Source organism: Seriola dumerili, unplaced genomic scaffold (assembly GCF_002260705.1).
Source record: "Seriola dumerili isolate Sdu_G_001 unplaced genomic scaffold, Sdu_1.0 BDQW01000149.1, whole genome shotgun sequence".
Classification (NCBI taxonomy): Eukaryota; Metazoa; Chordata; class Actinopteri; order Carangiformes; family Carangidae; genus Seriola; species Seriola dumerili.
In genome coordinates this window covers 2,257,297-2,281,511 of record NW_019174404.1, presented here as the reverse complement: position 1 = coordinate 2,281,511, position 24,215 = coordinate 2,257,297, and the positions used below count along the sequence as shown (strand labels likewise).

General features: G+C 40.8%; 2 protein-coding genes across 6 annotated transcripts in view; both read right to left on the bottom strand.

Annotated features, from left to right (window-relative positions):
- Nucleotides 1-6,593, bottom strand: part of LOC111225453 (transcription factor IIIB 90 kDa subunit-like) — a 117,357-nt gene extending 110,764 nt beyond the window's left edge. The window contains exons 1-3 of the mRNA XM_022750339.1: nt 6,573-6,593; nt 4,626-4,834; nt 1,420-1,500 (exon numbers count right to left, since the gene is read on the bottom strand). Coding sequence (XP_022606060.1) covers nt 1,420-1,500; nt 4,626-4,809 — 265 coding nt within the window. The 5' untranslated portion in view covers nt 4,810-4,834; nt 6,573-6,593. The remainder of the gene's footprint in view (nt 1-1,419; nt 1,501-4,625; nt 4,835-6,572) is intronic.
- A 1,628-nt stretch (nt 6,594-8,221) lies between these two features.
- Nucleotides 8,222-23,856, bottom strand: LOC111225336 (NLR family CARD domain-containing protein 3-like). 5 transcript variants are annotated; one of them, XM_022750129.1, is made up of 18 exons: nt 23,541-23,855; nt 21,808-21,857; nt 21,543-21,653; nt 20,024-20,104; nt 19,629-19,778; nt 18,828-18,941; nt 18,590-18,697; nt 18,026-18,139; nt 17,753-17,866; nt 16,795-16,855; nt 16,416-16,644; nt 13,879-15,664; nt 13,595-13,768; nt 13,106-13,279; nt 12,287-12,460; nt 11,227-11,400; nt 10,592-10,638; nt 8,222-10,258 (listed from the first exon to the last, which is right to left on the bottom strand). In XM_022750129.1, the coding sequence occupies exons 3-18, from the start codon at nt 21,611-21,613 to the stop codon at nt 9,738-9,740; spliced, it is 4,092 nt and encodes a 1,363-aa protein (XP_022605850.1). In that variant the 5' UTR covers nt 21,614-21,653; nt 21,808-21,857; nt 23,541-23,855; the 3' UTR covers nt 8,222-9,737. The 5 variants fall into 5 exon arrangements, with proteins under 5 accessions (XP_022605850.1, XP_022605851.1, XP_022605854.1 ...); XM_022750130.1 differs by lacking the exon at nt 13,106-13,279 and having other exon boundaries at nt 23,541-23,856; XM_022750133.1 differs by lacking the exons at nt 18,590-18,697; nt 18,828-18,941 and having other exon boundaries at nt 18,026-18,079; nt 19,719-19,778; nt 23,541-23,854.
- Between the last annotated feature and the right edge of the window lie 359 nt (nt 23,857-24,215).

The window sequence follows — 24,215 nt, the reverse complement described above, 5'->3', positions numbered from 1 at the left end:
CAGATAAAAATTGTGAGCATCAGGTCCGGGGACACCTGGGGGGGGCCCTCAGGGTCCCTGCAGGGGGGGGGCCCTCAGGGTCCCTGCAGGGGGGGGGGGCCCAGCAGAACGGGGAAGAATTCACTGTAGAGCCTGACAGATATATCAACAGGGCCGATGTTATCAGCTGACAGCGGCTCATTACAGATGCAAAACAAGCCTAAAGAGAGAGGAGCATCTCTCATCCCACTGGAGCTGCGATGATTAGTACATTAATCAATTAGTCGATTCAGCAGCTGTTTTGATAATCAATTAATCATTTCAGTCATTTTTAAGCAACACTGCCAAAGATTTAGTGCTTTCAACTCCTGAAATGAATTGCTGCTTTTCTCATCTTTCGCTCGTTAAATGAATGGGTTGGTTGGTTTTCTCTAAACTGTGTATCCTCAGTGTCGAACCGTCATTATCCAGATGAGAGACGCGTCTGGTTTTCCCTCCGGGTTAATAAAGGATCTATCTGAAGGGATCAAACGTAGACGCACTCATCTGGGGCGCTCTAATGGAATAGTTCAACGTTTTAGCTTCATTCTTTCCAAGTGTGAGATGAGACGATTGACACATAAGGGGAACAGAGGGCGCACGCAGCTGTCTCCAAGGTCAAGACTGAATTTTTAATTTTACACCACAGTTTATCTATTTTAGTCAAGCTGCAAATACAAGATTATTCATCAGTGAGAAAACTTTTAAATTAGCCGTTGGCCTCAAACTTCACCTTAGATTATCTGTTTTTACAATTCTGGTTATCAGAAGAGGTCATTATCTCCAAAGCAGTAAAGAAAAAGAAGTTCACGCAGCTGTGACTTTAAGATGCAGATATGAGAGGAGCCGTTTGAACAAACAGGATAAAAAGATCGGAGTTAAATCTCTGAAAATGCTGAAGAGCCTTTAATCACTCAGCCGAGGCGTCAGATGAGGTTTGAAGACGCCGACGTGTTGCTACACAGCAGCTTCCACAGGAGAAGTTTAACACGCAAAGATTAAATCAAACGTGTCGATGCACAAAAACTAAAAAGGGGAACAAGTGCTGGAGATGATGTTTTCCTAAATCTGATCACTGTCTGAAAGATTAAAAACTCCCTCTGTCTTCATCATCATCTCCTCCTCCTCTGTGATGAATGTTCACTGTCAAACTTCACTTTTTCTTCTTCAGCATGTTTAATAATGTCTGTTGATCCTCAACCAATCAGAACAAAAACTTCTGACTTATCAGAACAAGAAAGTGACTAAACTCATTTCCTGACTTCTAAAAACAGAAAACCTCCGTCAAGATCTCGCAGCTTGAAACAGACGAACAAAAGGAACAAACAGCGGTGTCGATGTGCAGCGGACGCTCTCACAGACTGTAATGACGGTGTGTGGCGCCCTCTGCTGGTCGCTCACCTCTCTGCAGAGTCTGGGCTCGGGACTCCCTGCCCATTCCTGTGAGGTGCGAGTCTCCAAAGGAGGGATGTTTGGCTCCATCTGAGGACACAGAAGAGAGACGTTCATGTTAAAAAAGGGGATTAGACAGAAAATAAACCTGCAACTCTTTAGCAATACAAAATAAAACAGTCTGAATTAAACAGAAAACAAATATAGGGCTGTAACTAACTTTTATTGACATTATAGATTTGATTACTTTCTTTATAAATCAACTGTTTAGTCTTTAAAATGTAAAAAAAAAAATCTTTTAAATTATGTTTAAATGCCACCACAAAATAAAAAATTAAATTTACTTCTTTAAAACCAACTAACAACAAATACAACTGAAAGATATTTAACCGACCATCACACATGATAAAAAAGTAAATCATCAAGTTCCATTTCCAAAAGAGCAAGCAAATTATTTTTTGCTTTAAAAAAAAAATGAAATGATTCATTGATTATCAATAGTTGCAGATTCATTGTCTTTCAATCAACTAATCGAGTACATTCCTCTCCTGGGTCGTTTCTTTCTTTAGTTTCTACCTCAGAGTTGCTGATCCCGGGTCTGTTTTCTGTCCCTTTACCTGCGTCCTGTGGTGATCTGAGAGTTAACTCTCCTCCTGCTTTGCTGTGCACCTGCGTTGTATTTGATTGTCTTGTATATGTAAGTGAGCTGCTGTTAAACATTATTCATACTTTGAGGTCTGCAGCTGAAAACAGCCACTGATTGCTTCGACGATGTGCCACTTTTTTCTGTTCAATCATTTTGTGCATCACAGATTCCGACCTTATGTACAAAAGCCTCCAGAGCAGCTGCTCATCCACGTTTGTGGAAGTCTCAAAAAGTCTGAATGCTGCAACCAATGATAAAAGAAATTCATGAAAATGAATTAAACTGTGCTGATCAGAGCAGCTGACTTCATCTGCTGTCAATAACGCCTGTGACATGATCGATCAGGTGAAGACTGTACTGCCAGTCCAGATCACAAAGGTTTTTCCTTTGTCACAAACGAGGCTTTGGATGTTTGGATGTTTTCTCAAAAACATCCCATTTTTACACTCAACGACAAATTAAATATGAAGTTAATTAGTCATGAAAATAGAAACATGCCAATATTTCTTACTAAGTAGTGAGTGTTTTATTTTTCCTTGTAATATTTGGTATTACAACGTACAGAATAATTTGAATAGTGTCTTCATACGTCCTAAATGCAGATTAACTCAACATGAAGTTTAACAGCAAAGAAACTACAACAGAGACAATACATGTAAACCTGCAGCAGCAGGAAAAGAAATGTAGTCAACCCTCTTAGTATTTACTTTTTTCTCTCTGAAAGGATTTTTTATTTATATTGTTTTATCCCTTATTATTGTTTTTACATATTTGAGATGTTTTTATTTATGCTGTTCTAAACTTTTTATTATGATCAGGTAATTTGGATTTTTCTTTTATCTGGTTTTATTTTTTCCTTGTAGAGCACTTTGTAACATTTCTATATAAATAAAGTCGTTATTAATATTATTATTTCCAGAATCTTCAGCTTTATCTTATATTTACTCTAAACAAACAACAAAATACCCTGACCATGTAAATGAGGGGGCAGTGCAGTGCAGTGCAGCAGCACCATCTAGTGGACAGTCAGAGCTACTACACCACAGACGATAAAACCTAACACGGGTCGTCTTGTGCAGACTCAGCAGGAGCAGAAGGTCCTGCAGGCTGAAGGTCACAGATAAACTCATGGTCAACGTTACACTCACTTACACACACACTCGCACACACACACACACACACACAGATAAGCAGATGTGGACCAACGCACACAGTAACTCACAGAAAACCATTACATAAGAGCCACACTGTGCCTGAACACCAAACACACGAGATCATTCACGTTCTGAAGCACAGCATGAGGACACCTTTTAAAATGTGTCATGATTTGTTGAGATTTATTCTTGCTGATTCTGAGAGCATGTATGAGGTAATAAAAAAAAAACTCCTGAATCTGAAACCTTTAAAAAAGGAAATTTCTTACGACGACCACACAGAACATATAATGTGAATTTAGGTTTCAACTATCAACTCTACGTCAACGTTCCTTCAACCATCACTGGTCACTTCTCACTCAACTGTCATACAATCCAAATAGAAATACATTTTTGATAACGGCCAAAATCTGTGAAGAATCCTTGTGCATCAGTGCTGGTCCAGAGTCCACATCAACAATTTTTGTCAGTTTTAATATGAAAACACCCAGAAACAGTTCAGCACAAAGACCAGAGCCACCTCTCCCAATGCATCCCTACACAAGCAACAAGACCAGCAAACATCACACTGGCAGCCAACTGGTTTTTGTCTGCAACTTGGTTTCTGTTGGTGATCGTAAACTAATCAAACCACAACAAACACTGATCTTACACCTGTGGCCTGTTCTTCTCTGGATGGTTATCACATCTAACTTTACACCCAGGTTAGAGGAAATAATTAAAGTTCAGAAGAAATAGAAACTACAAATCACCGCCTTGCGGTCGAATGCCTCCACCACTCAGACTAGTTTCAGGTTTCATTCCTGTTTATCCAGTTTATGTGTGAAATTTTGTCATACTTGCTGTATGAAGTCTTGAGTAATGGCTAAAAAGAGTTTCCTGAGGTCACCATGACCTTGACCTTTGACTTTTGATCACCAAAATCGAATCAGTTCATCTTTGAGTCCGAGTGAACGTTTGTGCCACATTTGAGGGGATTCCCTTGAGGAGTTCTTGATATATAGCATTCACAAGGCCAAATATCATGTTTTGTGAGGTCACCGTGATCTTGACCTTTGACCTTTAGCCCCCAAAATCTAATAAATTCATCCTTGAGTCCAGGTGAACGTTTTCACCAAATTTGAAGAAATTCCCTCAAGGCGTTACGGAGATATTGTATTTACAAGGCCAAAACCACATTGTGTGAGGTCACAGTGGCCTTGACCTTTGACCTTTAGCCACCAAAGTCTACTCAGTTTGTCTTTGAGTCCTAGTGGACAACAGTGGAGGAGAGTTCACACACGACTGATCTACACTGATGTTAGAACAAAATCCTAAAGGTTTAAATTTGAATCAATGATCTCACATGTCGAGGTCGAGTCACCTGACCTCATCAACGTGTCATGTGACCCGGCGGCTCAGCTCGTCATCCTCACCTTGTGAACAGACAAACTGTCCGACGGCCGATGACCCTCCGCCTCCCGTCTCCACGAACTCCACCTCGGACACGATGATGTTGTCCTCCAGCACGGAGCCGCAGCCCATGCAGACGGCATCGCCGCGCGCCTGGTCCACATCGATGTCCGAGCCGCCGCAGTTCTTACACACCCTGGAGCTCATGGCGTCGCTCGGTGAGCCTCAAAGCCTGATGGGAAAATATGGAGGACAGGTTTGAAATAAAGGGAAATGAAGGGTTTATACATCAGCTGAGAAATATTTCACCAGGCAACTAGATTGTGACACTTGTTTTTGTTTTTGTAAAATGTGCAAGTCGATGTAACCGTTGACCTTTGACCTGGTCACTGAACAAAAAAGGCATTTTTTAAAGAAAACTAGAGCTGCAATGATCAGTCGATTAATCCATTGTTTGATCGGCAGAAAACGTATCTGCAGCTGTTTTGATAATCACAATCAGTTTCAGTCGTTTAGAAGCAAAAAAGGTTCAATATTCTCCAGTTCCTGCTTCTCGTTTTGAACTGAATAATTTCAGATTTTTATAAAATGTATTTTCACAAAGACATTTTTTTTTTTTTTTTATAAACCAAATCATTAATGAGTTAATCAAGAAAATAACTGGCAAATTAGTCGATCATAATAATAGTTGAAGCTTTTCAAAACAGGCAAAAAGTCTAATTGTTTGTGTACACACACACACACACACACACACACACACACACACACACACACACACACACACACACACACACGGCGTTGGTGCTCTGGAGTTCAATTTGATTAACTTCAAATTTGCTGAACATTTGTACCACTGACGGCTCCTTAATCCTCCATCTTGTATCCTTGTCTTGTTGAGGACCTTTATTGTTTAAGTTTATATTGATCTCATTTGTTGTAAACTTGTGTTTTATCACACTGCTTCATTTTTGTCTGCGAGACAAAGTAATTAACACAGAGAAAACCTCAGCTGAGGTCGTATTAATCCATCAAAGCAGTGCCGTAAGGCTGCGACCAACAATTACTCTCATAATCAGTCCATCTGACAATTATTTTCTTTGATAAATTGATTGTTTTAGTTTATAAAAGTGGCAAAATAATATTGAAAAATGGACATTATTATTTCCAGGGGCTCAAATTAACTGCCTGACCAACAGTTGAACTCCCCAAATTTAGAGTTTACTACGAGAGGAAGATGATTAATCAATTATCATTATCAATTGTCTAATCAATTAATCATTTCAGCCCTGGGGTACAGATTGGTTTCTGGGTGCCTGGGTAACTAATGAAACTACCAGGGGTCAACAGGGGTCCTTTTGCCCCAGGGCCCCTCTAGAAGGTTAATGAGGCCATAATGAAGTGCCACCTGTGTAGATCATTTAATGAAGATCTATTTAACTATTTTTACATGGTTGTAAAGGTGCATTTATTTAAGATAAAGTCTGCTTCTTCCTGCACTGTCTGCTGAGAGTGTCCCCCCATTATTATCATCATCACCATCATCATCATCCATGAGTGAGACGCAGCCTCCTGCAGTGATTGTGCAGAACTTCACCGGCTAGCTACGTGGCACTGTTCAGCACCCGGCGGCTAACTCAGCGTCCTCCGCTCTGCTGTCTCCATGTCGAGTCCCCACCTCACCCGGGTCAGAACTGACCATTAAAGCCCTGAACCGTCTCCTTTCTTTCCCCCACATCCGGTTCATTTTATATTTTCCCACCGAGCCGTTATCCGGTTGAACAGCTGGAGTCTCACATGGAGCTGCTGACAGCTGATTTGAGAGCTAACGGAGCGCTGCTAACCGGCGAACCCGACTCCAACAACCGCTTTGACACACAACTACAGGCTGGAATGAGGGTCGGTTTGATTAAACAGACTCCCGGCTGGTTTAGCACACACACAATGACAGCATGTGTTGTCGGTGGACGTACCTTCAGTCCGGTGGAGTCCCGACAGTAGCAGCCCGCAGCCACGCTGAGACGCGTGTCAGCCTCCTCGCCCGCACACCTGCAAGTGTTTCCTGCGATGACTGTGAATTTTTAAAGTATTTCTCAGTGACTGTGACACTTATTCCCTTGTGTGTGTGGTCTGTGGAGAGGAAACCGCGGCGTGACAGCCCTCAGAGCTTCAATATTTGTCGTAATATCAGCGCAATCCTCTGCACAACACACCCAACATGTGCGTTTGATGCTTGGGAGACACGGACGAGACCATTACGGGCCGGAGGGGTGGAGCGCTGTCGAGGTAACGTTTGATTTGAATAAGTTTTGTACAAAGGTGACGTTTTTTTTTTTTTTTTGGAAACGTAAGGTAGAAATGTGATGTATGTTCAATGCTGGGTGTTACAAAAATTTAAAATTAGCTCACACCGACAAATGTTAGCATACCGGTGTTAACTCTTTTAACACCGGTTAAAGACTCCCCTGCTTCCGTAAAGGCACTTCTTAACGTCGCCGCTTTTAAATGGACAGTAAACTCAAATGGACATGAGAAATGAAATAAAATTAGATAGAGTAGAATAACCTATTTTTCTTTCCTTATGTTTCCAGTTCATGTGCTTATGTTCCACTTATTTGTTGTACTTGAATAAACTGTGTTATTCAGTGTTAATTTATTTAAATGTTTAAACCTCTCCCAGTTTGAAAAGTAAGAGTCTCATTTTCTATATTTTGGCCACTGTTTTTCTTCTTTTTTTAAGTCAGATGAAATAAATACAACATGAAATAATGAACGTCTCTAAAATGTTAATGCAGCTTTTATTTCATCAGCTTAAAATGTACAAAACATGAATTTAACAAATTGTGGCATTTGCAAAAGTTTGGGGACCCTTCTACTTATTAAAAACACAGAACTTCCTCAATTCATTTGGGCTTAATTGACTCCTCAGGACTTGCAAGGCAGGTGAAAAACTAATCAGGAATTTTATCCTCCAATTCTTAAAACCTTGTGGTGATACTCAGCAACCATGGGCTCCTATAAGCAACTGACTGACTCTGAAAAATGAAATGTGATGCTACAAAACAGGAAGCTATAAAAAGATATCAAAGCACTTCCAACTTGAAATTTCCACTGTCTGAAATGTCACTACAAAAATAGCAGATAATGGAAACTGTAAATCAAGACAAGATGTGGAAGACCAAGAAAACTTTCAAATAAACATGACTGCAAAGAGCTGCAGGAAGGAGTAGTGTGGTGCAGTGTTTAAGCACAAAAAGGGTCTGCATGGAGGAGTCACAAGAAGGAAATCTTACCTGTGATCTTACCTTTTGATAAGTCGGTGTTTTAAGTCTGCAGAACAACATCTGGATAAGCCAGGGTCGTTTTTGGAGACAAGTGAAAATGTAATTTTTTGGAAACTCAAGAGGACTCATTGGTGGGTGACAGGACACAACCTGCTCTCTTTGAAAATCTCTTGCACATTACTGGGACAAGATTACACATATTAAAAGGGATGGAATAAGGCATGGAGGGCAAAGTGAAGATGGCTGTGGAGTGAAGGATTTGTGTCTTCAATGACAAAAGGTAACAAGATCAAGTCCATGATGACTCACAATTGATACAAAGATAGATCTTTATTTGTAGTAAACATACAGAATTAAACATGGAATGGTTTAACTTGGAAGATACAGGATTTAGGAAATAGTTTGGCAAGACTATGAAAAATTCATATAACCTACAAATTTTCCACACATAATATAAGGTGTAAGGGTGTAGGGTCACTTGGTGATGCTACAAATTACAATCGTACTTATTTTTTCCCTTACCACCCTCCGTCCCCCATTCACACTCCCAACCATCCCAAGTTTGAATTCTAGTCTGTCTCTAACAATAGAAATAAAATTCATTTTAATGCTTTAATCAAATGCACTTATTTCAACAGCTTTCAACCTGGCTTTAAAAAAAGTCATCCTGTGGAGATTTGAAAAACACAAACAGGAAAAAAGGACCAAAGGCAGTAAGCGCAAGAGCTTTAAATGAATAAGGAACAACTGGCACACAAACGGTCTGGTCTGAATAATTTATGACACTCAGAAAGAGGGGTGGCATTTATGACACAAAATGCATCAATGTAGCGTGGTGCAGAGTGAAGCTGCCCTCCACTACACATTTAATTTGAAAAGTGTTTATTTTGTCCTGTAAAGAGCAAACATATGTATTTTACCATCACCGTTCGCCACACACACACAGTAATTTCACACTCAAGTGTGTGTTCTCGTTCTCTGAACGTGTTTGACATTCGAACACAGAAAAATGATGAACATCTACACTAACGTCCAAACAATAAATCACGTCCGTTGTATTGCTATTCAAGACCATTTTCATCATGTACAATCAATATCAACTTGTTTTTCAAATACACAGTCAGCCAATCATGTATACCAAACATTGTCAAATTAATCAAATCAACCATGTATCTATTTTAAGTTATTTATGTATTTATTTCTGAACTAGACACGAGCAGTCCGGGCTCTTTAGACCGGCTCCTAGTTTTACTCTCCATCCTCCGACTCGCTTGAGGTAACTAAGCAACCAGTCCCAACAGCCGTTTTCGGTACGTTACTTTCGCTGACCAAGTAACGTTCATAAACAATACTACATATAACGCAACCGGGACCATAAACTACGACACAACATATTCACCCCTCACTTACACGATTCTAACTCTCCCTTCTTACCTGTAAAGAGCAAACATGTCTTTTAACATCACCGTTCGCCACACACACACAGTAATTTCACACTCAAGTATGTGTTCTCGTTCTCTGAACGTGTTCACGCGAGATTTCCCTTGTCCCCGAACACAGTGTAGCGAACGCGCTCTTCCTGCTAGTCGGAGTTAGATACATACTGCTAGATGATGCTACATTTTTCAAACAATAAACCAACCTTTCCTTATCATAAAACACAGACAATTTTAACCACACTCTGAACATGAGCTGTACTAAATGGAAATTATGTTAAACATGTAAATAATAAAAATAATAACGTAGGTATATCTACTCACTGATGGCTCTGTATGCCACATCAACAGTGTGTGTTTTACATGTGTGGGGATGCAGCAGTGGGGTGGGTGACTGCCTGAGTTAAAAAACAACTCCTTACATCTCACACAGAGACACTGAGGTCCCTACTCCAAACCCAGGGTAGAGAGGTTCAGTGAATGTGCAGCTGAAGGTGTGGAGGTGGATCAGTTTGTCAGAAGAGACGCCATAGAAGGACAGAGTGCCAGCAGGCCAGTCGAGATGTAATGCTACTCTGCTAAAGACAGAGGAGGGAGGTGGGTGTATGACAGTTTCTCGGTTGTTGTGCCACACCGAGTAATTACCATCGGAGCAGTACAGACTCCAGGACTTGTCATTCCCTCCAAACCTGCAGTCAGCCATGTTCCCTCTTCGTATTCCTCTGTAAGTCACTGCTATATCAAGCAGCCCTTCCCACTCGACCTCCCAGTAACAGCGGCCGCTCAGACTCTCTCTACACAGCAGCTGGCAGCAGTTAAATCTATCTGGGTGATCAGAGTATGTCATGGCGTCGTCCATCTTCATCACCGATCTGTTGTTTTCAGACAGTTTGAGGTTTCTGTGCGCTGTGTTGGGGTCCAGAGTGAGTTCACATGCATCTGATGGTGAGACCAAGATATAAAATCGGTGGAAGTTTATAATCCAATAAATTATGAGCAGTTCATCAGTGCTCATAAAGTGCTCATATAGTGTTCACTATGCACAATACAGACCTTCACCTTTGACCACCAAAATCTTATCAGTTAATCCCAGAGTCTAAGTTAATGTTTGTGCCAAATTTAACAAAGATTTCCAGGTGGGAATTTAATTTGTTTTGGCTAGGTGTTTCTAATAAACTGACAACTCAGTGTTTGTATGTTGTATGCTTTGAGATGAGATTTCAAACTAAAAGAATAAATATGTGTCGCATTCTCTCTATGAAAAACACTTACATTTTTTCAGACCTGGTTTCAGCATTTCTTCTCCACAATGGTCCAGCCTGAAATGAGAGAGATCAGGGTAATGCGTCCACACTCATGGAAACATGGCCTTCAAATTGCTCTTCAAATTCTCTCAAACATATATGCATCAACTTATAACAATAGCACACTTAAACTCATCAAACATCAAACACATGGTTCAAAGCAGCAGAATATATCCTCTCCAGTTATATACACTATGCTGCTTCAGTGAGTACGTGAGCTTCAGCTAGAATTAACACCTCATGGTTGTATGCTTCCACAAACCAGTCAAGTTGCAGGAAATATGGTCACAATCTCCCCTTTTCTTCCTGAGTTAAATTGTTGAATGGTCAAAATGGGTTTTTGCAGAACATTATGTCACAGTGAAGTTGACCTTTGACCTTTTGGATATAAAATGTCATAATTTTATCCTGTTTATGTTAAAATTGTGTCATAAGTAGCGTATGAATTCTTGAGTTATGGTGTTTTGTCCAAGTAAAGCTTTGATATCCAGGCACATACAGCACAAACTGCTAAAACATCGATGGCAAAACATAAATTAGCCACTTAGTTCCCTGCTCTAACACTGCTACTGGGAACAGGTATGAAGAACAGCCTCTTCATACCGGAGTTTTTCCAGTTTCCATTGTGGATTCTCCAGTCCATCAGAGAGCAGATTCCCTCCTGAGTCTCCCGGATGATTGTAGCTCAGGTCCAGCTCTCTAAGGTGCGAGGGGTTGGACGTCAGAGCTGAGGCCAGAGAAGAACAGCCTTCCTCTGTGATCCGACATCCTGACAACCTACAAACAAACATTGATGTAAATAATATGAGTATACTGTTCTTAAATTTCTCATGTTAAATTCCAGAGCAAAACAACCAAAGACCCAAATAAAACACTTGAATGAGTTTACCATTTTATATTTTCAGTACAACCAGCTGTAGACTTCATGACTTCATGAGTTTTAAACAAGACTAGGCCAAAACCTAGCATATGGCTGGTCCACTTTAAAGGCTGGTTTTGATCCTTTATCGGTTTGCTTCTCTCCTACTCTCTGTGCTCACATATACAATATTTTAACACAGCCAAAATCCCAATAAAACTGTTCTCATTTACATGTTCTTATCTTTCTGTTGTCAGAACAAGTCAGAAATAGTGACTGAAGTGTGGCACATTAAGACTACATGTTAACTTCCAAGCCATTTCCAAGCTGCTGCTGCTAAATCCTGATTTTATAACCACAACGTCGTCTGACAAAATCACCAAACAAAGACACAGTTAAAGACAAAGACTGAGTGACTATTTTACAAGTGATTATAACCAAAATCACAGCAGATTAGAAAGTTAGAACCTCATGTCAACTGCCATGCAGTCAGCATAGAGAGGTGTGTCTAAGGAGGGATAGTCAGACCTTGCGCTTGTGAGGCACTAGATTTGTCACCATGTGCTTTTTTGAAAAAGGCGTTAAAAAGGGTCTGAAAAGTCAATTTATCTAGTGACAAAGGTTGTTTTGTGGCAACACTGCTTTTGAAAGCACAACAACCAGTGGGGAAACTCCCAATATTCGGCCAGTGGACCAATGATGAAACCTTATCACTCAGTCAGTCAGTCAATGCCAGATTCATTTATAGGACTGGCCTTGCTGTTGCAGATCAGGCATCCTGTGAACAAGCTGATGAACTCTTACCTGAGAGTTTCCAGTTTACAGTGTTGACTTCCCAGTCCAACAGCGAGCCGCTTCACTCCTGAATCCTGCAGGTCATTGTTACTCAGGTCAAGTTCTCTCAGACTACAAGACTGTGAGCTCAGAACGGATGAGAGGTTTTGACAGGATTGCTCCGAGAAGCTGGATTGGTTCAGTCTGGTAAGAGCAGAAATACTTGTTATTGAGGTGCCCAGGATACCGGAGTAACTTTTAGTTGTATTCTTAGCCATGCTAATGTAATACTTTTTATGAATGGCAATGTCAGTTTGTCAATCAGCCCACCATTTTGATCCTGCCTGAAATATCTCAACCACTGCTGGATGGATTGCCATGAAATGTGGTTCACACATTCATGTCCCCCTGAAGATGAACTGAACACAAAGCACCTTTGACCTGATGATGGCGCTCGATGAAAAGGCAGCAAAGTTAACAGGACACATCTTGAGGGAATATGAATGACTGAACCAGTCGTTCCTGATAATCAATTCAAAAGCTGTTGCGGTATTTCAGTCTGTAGTTGACCGACCCTCTGTAGAACCATGTTGCTGGCACGAAAAATAGGGAAATTTGCAGTTTTTGCATCAGTTCATCTTGTATGTGCTTTGATTCTAGTGAATAACATATTCAACATGCAATATTACGTTTCGCTAGTTACATTTGATTATTCAATTTCGAGATTTTGCAAGAATGCACAAGAATGTGTCATTGTGGGAAATGTGTAACCACAAATCAGACATTATTATTCAACACGGTTGTAGTTGCAGCACATTATTGTAAAAACGCATCATAAGCTGCACCAACCTGAGAGTTTCCAGTTTACAGTGTGGACTCTTCAGTTCAACAGAGAGGAGCTTCATGTCTGATTCAAGCATGCAGTTGTCACTCAGGTCCAGCACCTTCAGGCTGGACGACTTGGAGCTGAGAACTGAGGCCAGAGCTTTGTAGCTCTTCTTTGTGAGCTCACAGCCACTCAACCTGAGGAAGCAATGAAGAGAGAGGAGTCAAATAACATCAAAACATCAAAATCAATTAAAATTCAAAGTCCAGTTACACAAAGCTTCCTCAAGCAAAGATCCGAAATGTTGGTCTGGGGAAGGAGCCAAGAGGAGGGATTAAAGGTTATGGAGCTTGCTTTAGCACTAAAGTGCTCTATGATTTTTTGGAGCATCTCTTAGCTTTTAGCTTCAGGCTGTTTAGTGAATACAAAGACACTGAGAAAGAGATTAAGGATCCCCTCTCAGTCTACTGTGAACACTGAAATAGGCCAGGAAAAAAATTGAATAATCTAACCTGAGAGTTTCCAGTCTACAATCTGAACACTGCAGAGCAGCTGAGACCTGCTTCACTCCTGAATCCTGCAGGTTGTTGTAACTCAGGTCCAGCTCTTTCAGAATAGAAGACTGGCAGGTGAGAACTGAGGTCAGAGCTTCACAACTTCTGTGTGATAGGTTACAGCCACTCATCCTTGAGAGGAAATGATAGAAGACAGAGTTATTTCTTTTTTTCCCTCCTAGATGGCAGTGTTTTACTGTATATTCAATACATTCAATTCAACCTAGTATCTCTACACTTACACAGATTTTTTGGAGGCTTTGACCACTGGCAGCAGCCTCAGGAGACCCAGGTCTGAAGCAGAGTATTTCTTCAGGTCAAACACATCCAGATCTTGTCCTGATGATAGTAAAATGAAGACCAGAGCTGACCACTGAGCAGGAGAGAGGTTTTCTCTGGAAAGTCTTCCTGAACTCAGGTACTGTTGGATCTCCTGCTCTAGAGAGTGATCGTTCAGTTCATTCAGACAGTAGAACAGATTGATGTTTCTCTCTGCAGAGGCTTTCTCCCCAGTCTTCTTCTTGATGTACTCAATCGTTTCCTGATTGGTCTGTGGTCTCCCACCTGATCCTGTCACGAGGCCTCGTAGAAGAATCTGATTGGTCTGCAGAGACAGGCCCAGTAGGAAGCGGATTAACAAGTCCAGGTGTCCATTTGGACTCTCTAAGGCTTTGTTCACTGCACGCTGGTGAAGGCACGTTAGGTCAGATTTTACATGGGTTGTTTCTTCTTCTGAAAAGAGATTCACCCCGGAGTTGATGAAGGTCAGATGGACATGAAGAGCAGCCAGAAACTCCTGAACACTCAGATGGATGAAACAGAACACCTTGTCCTGGTACAGGCCTCTCTCCTCTTTAAAGATCTGTGTGAACACTCCCGAGTACACCGAGGCTGCTCTGATATCGATGCCACACTCCGTCAGGTCTGATTCGTAGAAGATCAGGTTTCCTTTCTGCAGCTGCTCAAAAGCCAGTTTTCCCAGAGACTCAATCATCTCCCTGTTTTTTGGACCCCAGTGTGGATCCGTCTCATCTCTTCCATCATACTTGACGTTCTTCAGTTTGGTCTGAACCACCAGGAAGTGGATGTACATCTCAGTCAGGGTCTTGGGCAGCTCTCCTCCCTCTCTGGTTTTCAACACCTCCTCCAGAACTGTAGCAGTGATCCAGCAGAAGACTGGGATGTGGCACATGATGTGGAGGCTTCGTGAGGTCTTGATGTGGGAAATTATTGTGTTGGCCTGCTCCTGAACCTCTCTGAACCTCTTGCTGAAGTAGTCCTCCTTCTGTCTGTCAGTGAACCCTCTGACCTCTGTCACCATGTCAACACACTCAGGAGGGATCTGATTGGCTGCTGCAGGTCGTGTGGTTATCCAGAGGCGGGCGGAGGGAAGCAGTTTCCCCCTGATGAGGTTTGTCAGCAGCACGTGCACTGAGGTGGACTCTGTGACATCAGTCAGGATCTCAGTGTTGTGGAAGTCCAGAGGAGGTCGACACTCGTCCAGACCGTCGAAGATGAACACGACCTGGAACTCTTCAAACCTGCAGATTCCTGCTTCTTTGGTCTCAGTAAAGAAGTGATGAACAAGTTCCACCAGGCTGAACTTTTTCTCCTTCAGCAGATTCAGCTCTCTGAAAGTGAACGGGAATGTGAACTGTATATTGCGGTTGGCTTTGTCTTCAGCCCAGTCCAGAGTGAACTTCTGTGTTAAGACTGTTTTCCCAATACCAGCCACTCCCGTAGTCAACAGTACTCGTGCAGGTTTATCTCTTCCAGCTGTGCGTTTAAAGATGTCTTGACTTTTGATTGTTGTTTCTGGTCTGTCTGGTTTCCTGGATGCTGCTTCAATCTGTCTGACCTCATGTTCATCACTGACCTTTCCAGTCCCTCCCTCTGTGATGTAGAGCTCTGTGTAGATCTGATTCAGAAGGGTTTGGTTTCCTGCTTTTGCGATCCCCTCAAACAAACAACTGAACTTCTTCTTCAGATTAGATTTGACTTTACGCTGGCAATTGGCAGCAGGCCATTCTGAGTGAGCAAACAACACAAAGAATACATGAGCAGAGGTTACAGTAAACAATGAAAGGGATTTTTCTTTTGGAGAATGAGTGATTTTAGAGTAAATAGAGAAATAGAGTAAATAGGAGTTTTGAAGAAGCACTGGGGAGGAGCTATTCAAACTTAGTGTAGCTGGTCAGTTTTAGGTTTGCACCTGAGCACAACCCTACTAATCCTGATGATTGTGTGTCTGTCCACAGGTCAAGATACTACTACCACATTATAAAGATGTAGTCTCATAAACTGTCTAAATTGATGTAATTAAAATATGCACAGACTGGTGTCTTCACTGAAGTTATGCGTTACAGTAACATGAGAGTGATCCCAGTTGGTTCCACATAACTATATAGCTTTTGCAACAAATCGAGCACTGGTGTTGAACTGCTACTCTCTCTCTCTGCAGATATCCTGAACTGAGGTATTCTAATCAATACTGAGAGAGAGGTCTGACGGTACAAACCAAAATTGCTGAGGTGCCTTTGATTTATTCTTCTAACCTGCGGCTGCTGTGGGACATTTCAAGCTAATCCTCAGGAACTGGTGTGCAGCTCTGCCATGAAGCATTCAGGCTCTACTGCACTGGGCCCTGGCACACTTTAACCCATGCTAAGGAGATGTGTAGACCTCCCTTAATCAGTGACTGTTAAAGCTGCTTATGACAGTTAAATGTAGTCATCTCCCATTTCTTTCCCTCAAGTTTAAGGTATTAAAATCCTCTTACTGCTCTGCAGAACGTCAGCCAGCGCCTCCTGCTTCATTCTCCTCAGGTAGTGCAGTGTGATCTTCAGAAATGCCTCTGAGGTGCTCCTCCTCTGCTCTTGCTCCTCATTGTGCATCACTTCCTCATCGTTCCTCTGCCCCTCGACAGATTCTGCATAATCTGGTGTCAGAAACCTCTGCAGCATCTTCAGCTCGTGCTTCACAAAAGTGACAATGTTCTTCTCAAGCAGCTGGAAAATAAAATTTGATTAACTATCGATTCTAAACTCATAGAACACAACAGCATTTCTTCTAAAAAGTTCAGTATGGACACTATCATTAATATAATGGAAGTTAACATTTGTAACAGGGGAAAAAGGTATCTTTGCACATTTACATACCGTAAATACAACGTCCAGGTCCATTTGATTCAGCAGGGCAGACTGACCACCTCGGTTAATTCTGTGGAGACATTCTGATATATTAGCTTCCATTATATCTTAACTTGCAAACAAATGTTTAATCTCCATTAAAGGGTACCTAATATGCTCATTTCCAGCTGAGGCGACGATTGTATGAGAAGAGATCTGTGATGAGCTGACATCAGCTCATCACGACAGTAGAAAAAAAACAGATGGAAACCTGGTGTTCAGAGCAGTCTGACACCTGAGCTTTTATCTCTCAGAGACTTTTACACACGTTTACCTCATTATTTGAATCTTTGACCACATTTAAAATGACATCCACGACTGTAACATTATATATATGACAGAAGATAAGGAAAAGCATATTAGATACCCTTTAAGCAATACATTTGATTTTATCAATGACTCACACACCTCCTTGTAACCCGCCAGTGTCACACCCATGCTCTGGCCTGATGCTCAATGTATGCTCAAGCATATCCCCACCCTCCCACATTTTTCCTATTCTCAAAATTCTTCATACTTTTCAGACCGTTATTTATCAGACTTTGCACAGCTCCCTCTGGAGGCATGACCTGTAACTGCACCGACATGTAAAACCATTGTTGTACGCTCATATAGCAAGTCATTATTCCACTAGAGCTGCCCAGTGTCAGCTTGTATCCGACCGGTTGGGCATTTTGTTGTAGCTCATCCACCTCAAGGTTGGACATGTTGTTCATTAATGGATGTTTTTCTGCTTGGTGACTACTCAGTGAGTGTATATTCACCTTTGTGTGTTGTTCTTTATTTTGTTTCATTTCAGAATCTGTCAGTGAGTTAGGACTGAGGATTAATTGGTTACACTTACTTTATAAATTCACTTTCTTTATTTAATTTCATTTCAGAGAGCCTGTGTTTCTGCAAGTTAGATTCTAATGTTAGTAAAACTTACTTCTTTTTATCAGAAGAGGGTCTTTTTCTGAAATTGATGCTGTGACCTTTTGACCTCTCACTCCTCATGGACACAGAGCTCGGTGCAGGAGAAGCTTCTCTTCTCAACTTTTTCCTGACAGAAACAGAGGAAATCATTCACACTGCCCACAGTGGACACTAGGACTGAGGATTAATTGGTTACACTTACTTTATAAATTCACTTTCTTTATTTAATTTCATTTCAGAGAGTCTGTGTTTCTGCAAGTTAGATTCTAATGTTAATAAAACTTACTTCTTTTTATGAGAGGAGGGTCTTTTTCTGAAATTGATGCTGTGACCTTTTGACCTCTCACTCCTCATGGACACAGAGCTCAGTGCAGGAGAAGCTTCTCTTCTCAACTTTTTCCTGACAGAAACAGAGGAAATCATTCACACTGCCCACAGTGGACACTAGGACTGAATCTGGGTGGTGACAAATACTTATTGAAACAGAAAAGTAGATATACTGAACAACCCACATAGATGTTCAAGGGACCCCCCTCCCTTCTCTTCTATACGCTTCAGTTCTCCAAAACTACAACGTCTAATTCAACTGTTGAAATTTTAAGGAAAGAAACATGCTGAACAGCAGACAAGTAAAGAACATGATTATGACACCACTTTATACGTAAACATTACAATATGGTTAAGGTATGATTTTATGTGAGGAATTATTAAGGGAAATACACAAACTGTTTTCTATATATCCACACACTGGCAGTAAATTGAGTGTATATTCACCTTTGTGTGTTGTTCTTTATTTTGTTTCATTTCAGAATCTGTCAGTGAGTTAGATTCTAATGTTAGTAAAACTTACTTTTTTTTATCAGAAGAGGGTCTTTTTCTGACATCGGTGAGGTGACCTTTTGACCTCTCACTCCTCTGGGACACACCACTGAGTTCAGGGGAACCTGGTCTCTTCACTCTGGTGGAAAAGAGGAAGACGACCAGGGTGGGAAAATAACTTGTTAGCCATCCTGCCTCACCAGCTGCTGCAGTACATGAGTGAATGATGAAAGTAATGATGGAGGTTTTCATATTCACATAATCCTCACCTCTGATCAGCAGAGCAGCGTCCATCTCTGAATAACAGAGGTATTTCCTTTGACTGGTCACTCCTCATGGACACAGAGCTCGGTGCAGGAGAAGCTTCTCTTCTCAACTTTTTCCTGAAAGAAACACCGGAGAATATTTACATTTTAGACTAGGGCATATATCCCAGTATAACGCACTCTCCCTCACCACCTGGGGTCTAATTTATCAACTGTGTGTACACAGCGTCTTGAGCAATTCTTTATCTGACCATCATGTAAATTGAATTATCTGTCAGTCACCTGCCCCCTGTGCTGTATTTTTATTCATCAAGCCACTTGTGGAAGAGTGTATAAATAAATAAAATCATTATAAAACAGTTTAACTTAACAGAACTTTGTTTATTTCTGTGGTGATCTCTGCTTCTCAGCAGCCAGATTTGACTGGAGAGCAGCATACAATTTGGTCACACAATAACACCAGTAGTGGAGCAGGGATATACTCAAAGAGAGACTTATGTCCTGAAGTCCACTGTCTGTCATATTTTTCCTCTTCGTCTTTCTTGTCCGCCTCTTTTGTCACAGACATTTAGAACTTGTCCTTCTCGTGCTTTGATAAATGAGGCCCCTGGTCTTTTTCATCGCTCTTCTCACAATTGAAGTCACTAATGAGTGTGTCAGCACTGTTTATGTTTAGTCACTATTCCAATGGAGTTGCCCAGTGTTGACTTGGATCAAACTGGTTGTACTGGGCAGCTGATTTTCCAGTCGTGAATGTGTGTGACTGTGAGAGCGTAAATTATGGAAGCAGTGTTAAGTCCTCACCTTTGATCAATTGGAAAAAATGGATTCAGCATCCAGTCATTGGTCATGGACACCAAGCCATCTCTGAATAACAGAGGTATGTTCTTTGACCTCTCACTCCTCATGGACACAGAGCTCGGTGCAGGAGAAGCTTCTCTTCTCAACTTTTTCCTGACAGAAACAGAGGAAATCATTCACACTGCCCACAGTGGACACTAGGACTGAATCTGGGTGGTGACAAATACTTATTGAAACAGAAAAATAGATATACTGAACAACCCACATAGATGTTCAAGGAACCCCTCCCTTCTCTTCTATACGCTTCAGTTCTGCAAAACTACAACGTCTAATTCAACTGTTGAAATTTTAAAAAAAGCTGTTTTCATTTTAAAGCCAGTGTGACGAGTTTGACTCACCGATGGTCTGAAGAGGGGACGATATGACAATCATCTGTTGCATCGTCCTCCTCCATATCCTCTTCTGAGGAGAGAAACGTGCTGAACAGCAGACAAGTAGAAAACATGGTTATGACACAACTTTATACGTAAACATTACAATATGGTCAACATATGATTTTATTAGGAATTATTAAGGGCAATACACAAACTGATGGACTGTATTATGTTGGAAAAAAACTAACCTACCAAGTTTAACTAATATATTAAAGGGAAAAAGGATATTCAAAAACGTTTGGAGATATATTATTATTATTTATTGCTTTTGTGACATGAATGGATTTGATAGATGATGGAGGAGAACTATCCAGACAGTAACGATGTGAAATTATTTAATCAAATATAATTTCATACTTTAGTCAAAATTTTGATATGTTCTATTAGCGGGTACCCTAATAGTAATACTACCGTAATAAAATACTGTTTTCTGCCTGAGAAGAAAGTCATTTCATGAGTTTTATACTGATGTTTGTTTGAAAGTGCCTAAATACATGCTTTGCTTTCTGAATTTTGGTGTGTGCATAAGGAATAGAATAATAAATATATAGTTGAAGAAAAAGATGTTTTGGCCAGTCAAAGAGGATAAAAATATGTCATTAATAAATTTCATAAGGTTGGGGAGTAATTGACTGAGCTCTTGACTGAGCCTGAACTGTGGATGAAACCCTGTTATCATTGACATTATTTATCATAAATTAGTTTCTTAGCTTTTGCAGATGCAAGTGTAACTGGTTTACTGTAGGTTTACTTTCCTCCTATGTTAGGTTATTCATAAGTGGCCAAATACACATTTAAAACTTTATATTAGGGGTGGGCGATATGGCAAAAATATCATATCACGATTTTTTAAAAATAAAATCACGATTTCGATTTTATCACGATCTTAAATTGGAAAAAGAAAAACAGACAATTTAGACCGAAGAACCTTTCTTAACAGATTTTATTTCAAATAGTCGCAGTTTTGCCTGCATGTGCAAACAACGTAAAGTTTAAGGTAAACAACAACAACATTCTGGTTCGTCGTGTTACCACCCGACGTGCGAACGGTTTCTGTGCAAACTTTGCAAATTACATTTGCTTGCGCTTGATCAGTTGCGGAAAATCCAAACCAATTCCATATAATGGAGGTGGAATTTTTTTTAGCGACCGACTCCGTTTGGCTTTCAGCCACCGCTCTCCATGTGCTACCGCTACACACACAAACAAGGAGGCGGGTAGGAAAGTGCGTCACTGCCCGTAATTCGCTATGATTGGTCGGTCAGGTTGACGACGTCAATACGTCTGGTGCGTCGGTGCATCAGCATAGAACTGCAATTTATAGAATGTGCCCTAGACGATCCCACGATCTCTGCAGTTTGAAAGATCGTCTTCACGTTGTAATCCTTCACGATCTAATATCGTCATATCGCCCACCCCTACTTTATATATTACACCTGAGTGAGTGACAAAAAGCAAACCATAATCAGTGTTGAGTCCTCACCTCTGTTCATCAGAACGGTGTCTTTTTTTAAATGTAGGATGATCCATTGCTCCGTCACTGCTCATGGACATATAGCTGGAGAGACGGTGGGCTGGTCTTTTAAGCTTTTTCCTGCATGGTTAAAAGAATAGCTGAAAAGTACGCAGTTTAAACACATAGTTTCTTCAGTTTCATTTTGATTAAAAATTATGGACTAAGGAGTGAATAGGAGAAATCTCACAGCTAACACTGTGACCAATAGTCAGGTTAGAGGTCGTCATCTCACCTCTGAGCTGCGGTCTGGTCTCATCAAGTAGTCAAAAACACACCGAACTCCTAAAGAGAAAATGGAAAACACAGGCTGCGTTCAGGAGTTGACAGAGTTGACAGGAAACTGTCAATTTTGAGTTCTCATATCGGACGCTGCATTGCCTTTTATGCCCATAAGATGCTGAGTTTATTTGCCTTTGACGATCACCTGATGTCAAAGTTCGGATTATAAACTTATAAATTGAATAACAGGTGTCCACTAAAAGTTATTAAAATATTCTAATAATTGTCATAAATCATAGTGTTGAAGTACTTAAAACAGCTGTTACAACATGACGCCAAAGTTAGCTTCAAAGTTAGTAATACTGCATTACTTGCACCTCTTATTGTTATGAAAGGTGTCAGACATTCAAGTTAAATCCTTGACACTAAATTTGTGAAAACTTTATGCGCCCTAACCATTGGGCCATCAGATTGTCAATTTCATCAATTTCACAGTTTTTTTCACGTCTTGTCACGTGTCACCTGTCAAATCTGGACTAGATTAACAGGGAAAGTATAAAGATTGTTAAAAGCAAAGATACACATTTGTGAAACCTTTATTCTATTGGTGAAAAAGCGAAAAAATTACGATTTCACTGCTTTATAATAATGCCACAACACTGGCCACACTGTGTCTTGTATTTTGTTTTCCAGTCCTATAGTCTGGATGTAAAAAAAAAAAGTAAAAAGTCTCCATTTATTAAGTTTTGACAAATATAAAAAATATTTCACATATCTGAAACTGTGTTTTAAACAATGTCTGCATTCTCCTTGTTAATCTAGTCAAGTCTTCAAAAGTCTAAGTATTATCCAGTATGATCCAGACCTGGTCTGATATGGTCTAGCAGGTAAAAAAAAAAGTTTTTAAAAAAGCAGCAAAATCATTCCTTTATTCTGTTTTCACAAACAGAATAAAAATTTCACAGAAAAGTGTAAATGCAGTGGTTTTTCCTCTAAACCCTGTTTGGTGTTTCTTTTATTTTGTCCACCCCGTTTATAATAACGGTTACAGTTCATCCTTCAGACTGACCTTACAGTTGAATCAGCACCTCTCTAAAACAACATGACACGACCGCAGCCACGCTCCGATGGGGTGCCAGGAAAGAAACGACATTATCCGCAATTTGTAAATCGCACGCAGCACTGTCGTAACATTATTCGTTCTGAGACAATATACTGTATGTACGACAGTGGGGCACGAGTGTCACACGGTTCATAAAAGCCACCGAGATGTAAATCGGAAGCGGTGTGATAAAGCCCACATACAAATGACACACAACAGCATCTGTTATGTTAGCCCCACCCCCCCCCCAACCCCCATCCTGAAGTATCGATTATCCAAAACTTGACGTTACTAGCTCAAACTAAAAGTTAAAAAATAAACTTGCATCCGAACATTAGTCCACGACAAACGCTCCAGTAAAGTAAGCGACATCGGCGAGTCTGTCGGGCGAGTCCGTCGATAGAAACCCCCGATAGAAACTCATAGACACGGAAAGCTTTCGCACTATTTTCACTTCCTTAGAAAGTGGTGGGAAAAAAACACAAGTAAAAACCTTTAAAAGTTCTCAAACGCACGGTTCGTCGGCTCGGTTCCAACGGTTGTAATGCTTGCTAATACTACTACTAGGCTAATGTTACAGCTACTACTACTACTACTACAACTGTTATAATGTTAGTTAAAGTGTAAACACGTCGTTACTATACCTTTAGAAGTGATTCTGCATCACCAGTGAAAAGAAATCAGTGTTAACGGTTCCTGCTTCAGCTCCCCGGCCGTAGTCAGAGAGCACCGGGGAGATTTGGCTAGCTCCAGGGCGGAAGTTGATGCTGCTCACTTCGGGGTTAGCCCCCTTCACCTTTACCAGCAGTTGGAAAGCAACACACAGGAGCTCCACTTGATCTTGAGAAGCTGCAGCCTTTATTAACTACATTAACTACATAGACCTACATTTACATTTACTACTAACCGGACTACTTCTGCTGTTTGCTGCCAGCTCGTTTCTGTACTCAGTTTGCTCGCGCGCTCGCTTTCTCTTGCTCGCCCAGACGCCCACTCACGCCACACTCGCACAAACACCCAGTACTGTCTCTTAAAGGAACTACGTTTATAACACATGGGCAAAATACACCAAGAAAAAACTGTTCCCAGCCCCTCCTCTGATAGAAACACCACAGGATATAATTGACACTGGCAGTGAGTTTTATTATAAACTTTCAACGTGTATTTATGTCAATGTTGTTCTTTACCCATTTCCTAACCTGTGTACCTTGTGCAGGGTCACAGAACTGGTGTTCATCACATATAGTATTTGGAGATCTGCCATTGGAGGTTCAGTTTGTTTTATTTCATCTTATCAGAGAAACATTTTTCCTCGTGCT

Excerpts from the sequence above, each read along its gene's own strand:
- LOC111225336 (XM_022750129.1), bottom strand. The coding sequence starts at position 21,613 with ATGTCCATGAGCAGTGACGGAGCAATGGATCATCCTACATTTAAAAAA. Across the intron at positions 16,856-17,752 it reads CCCTCTTCTGATAAAAAGAA|AATTAACCGAGGTGGTCAGT; the intron begins GTAAGTTTTACT and ends ATGTCTCCACAG. Across the intron at positions 10,259-10,591 it reads GAAACCAGGTCTGAAAAAAT|ATGCATGTGAACTCACTCTG; the intron begins GTAAGTGTTTTT and ends TCTCACCATCAG.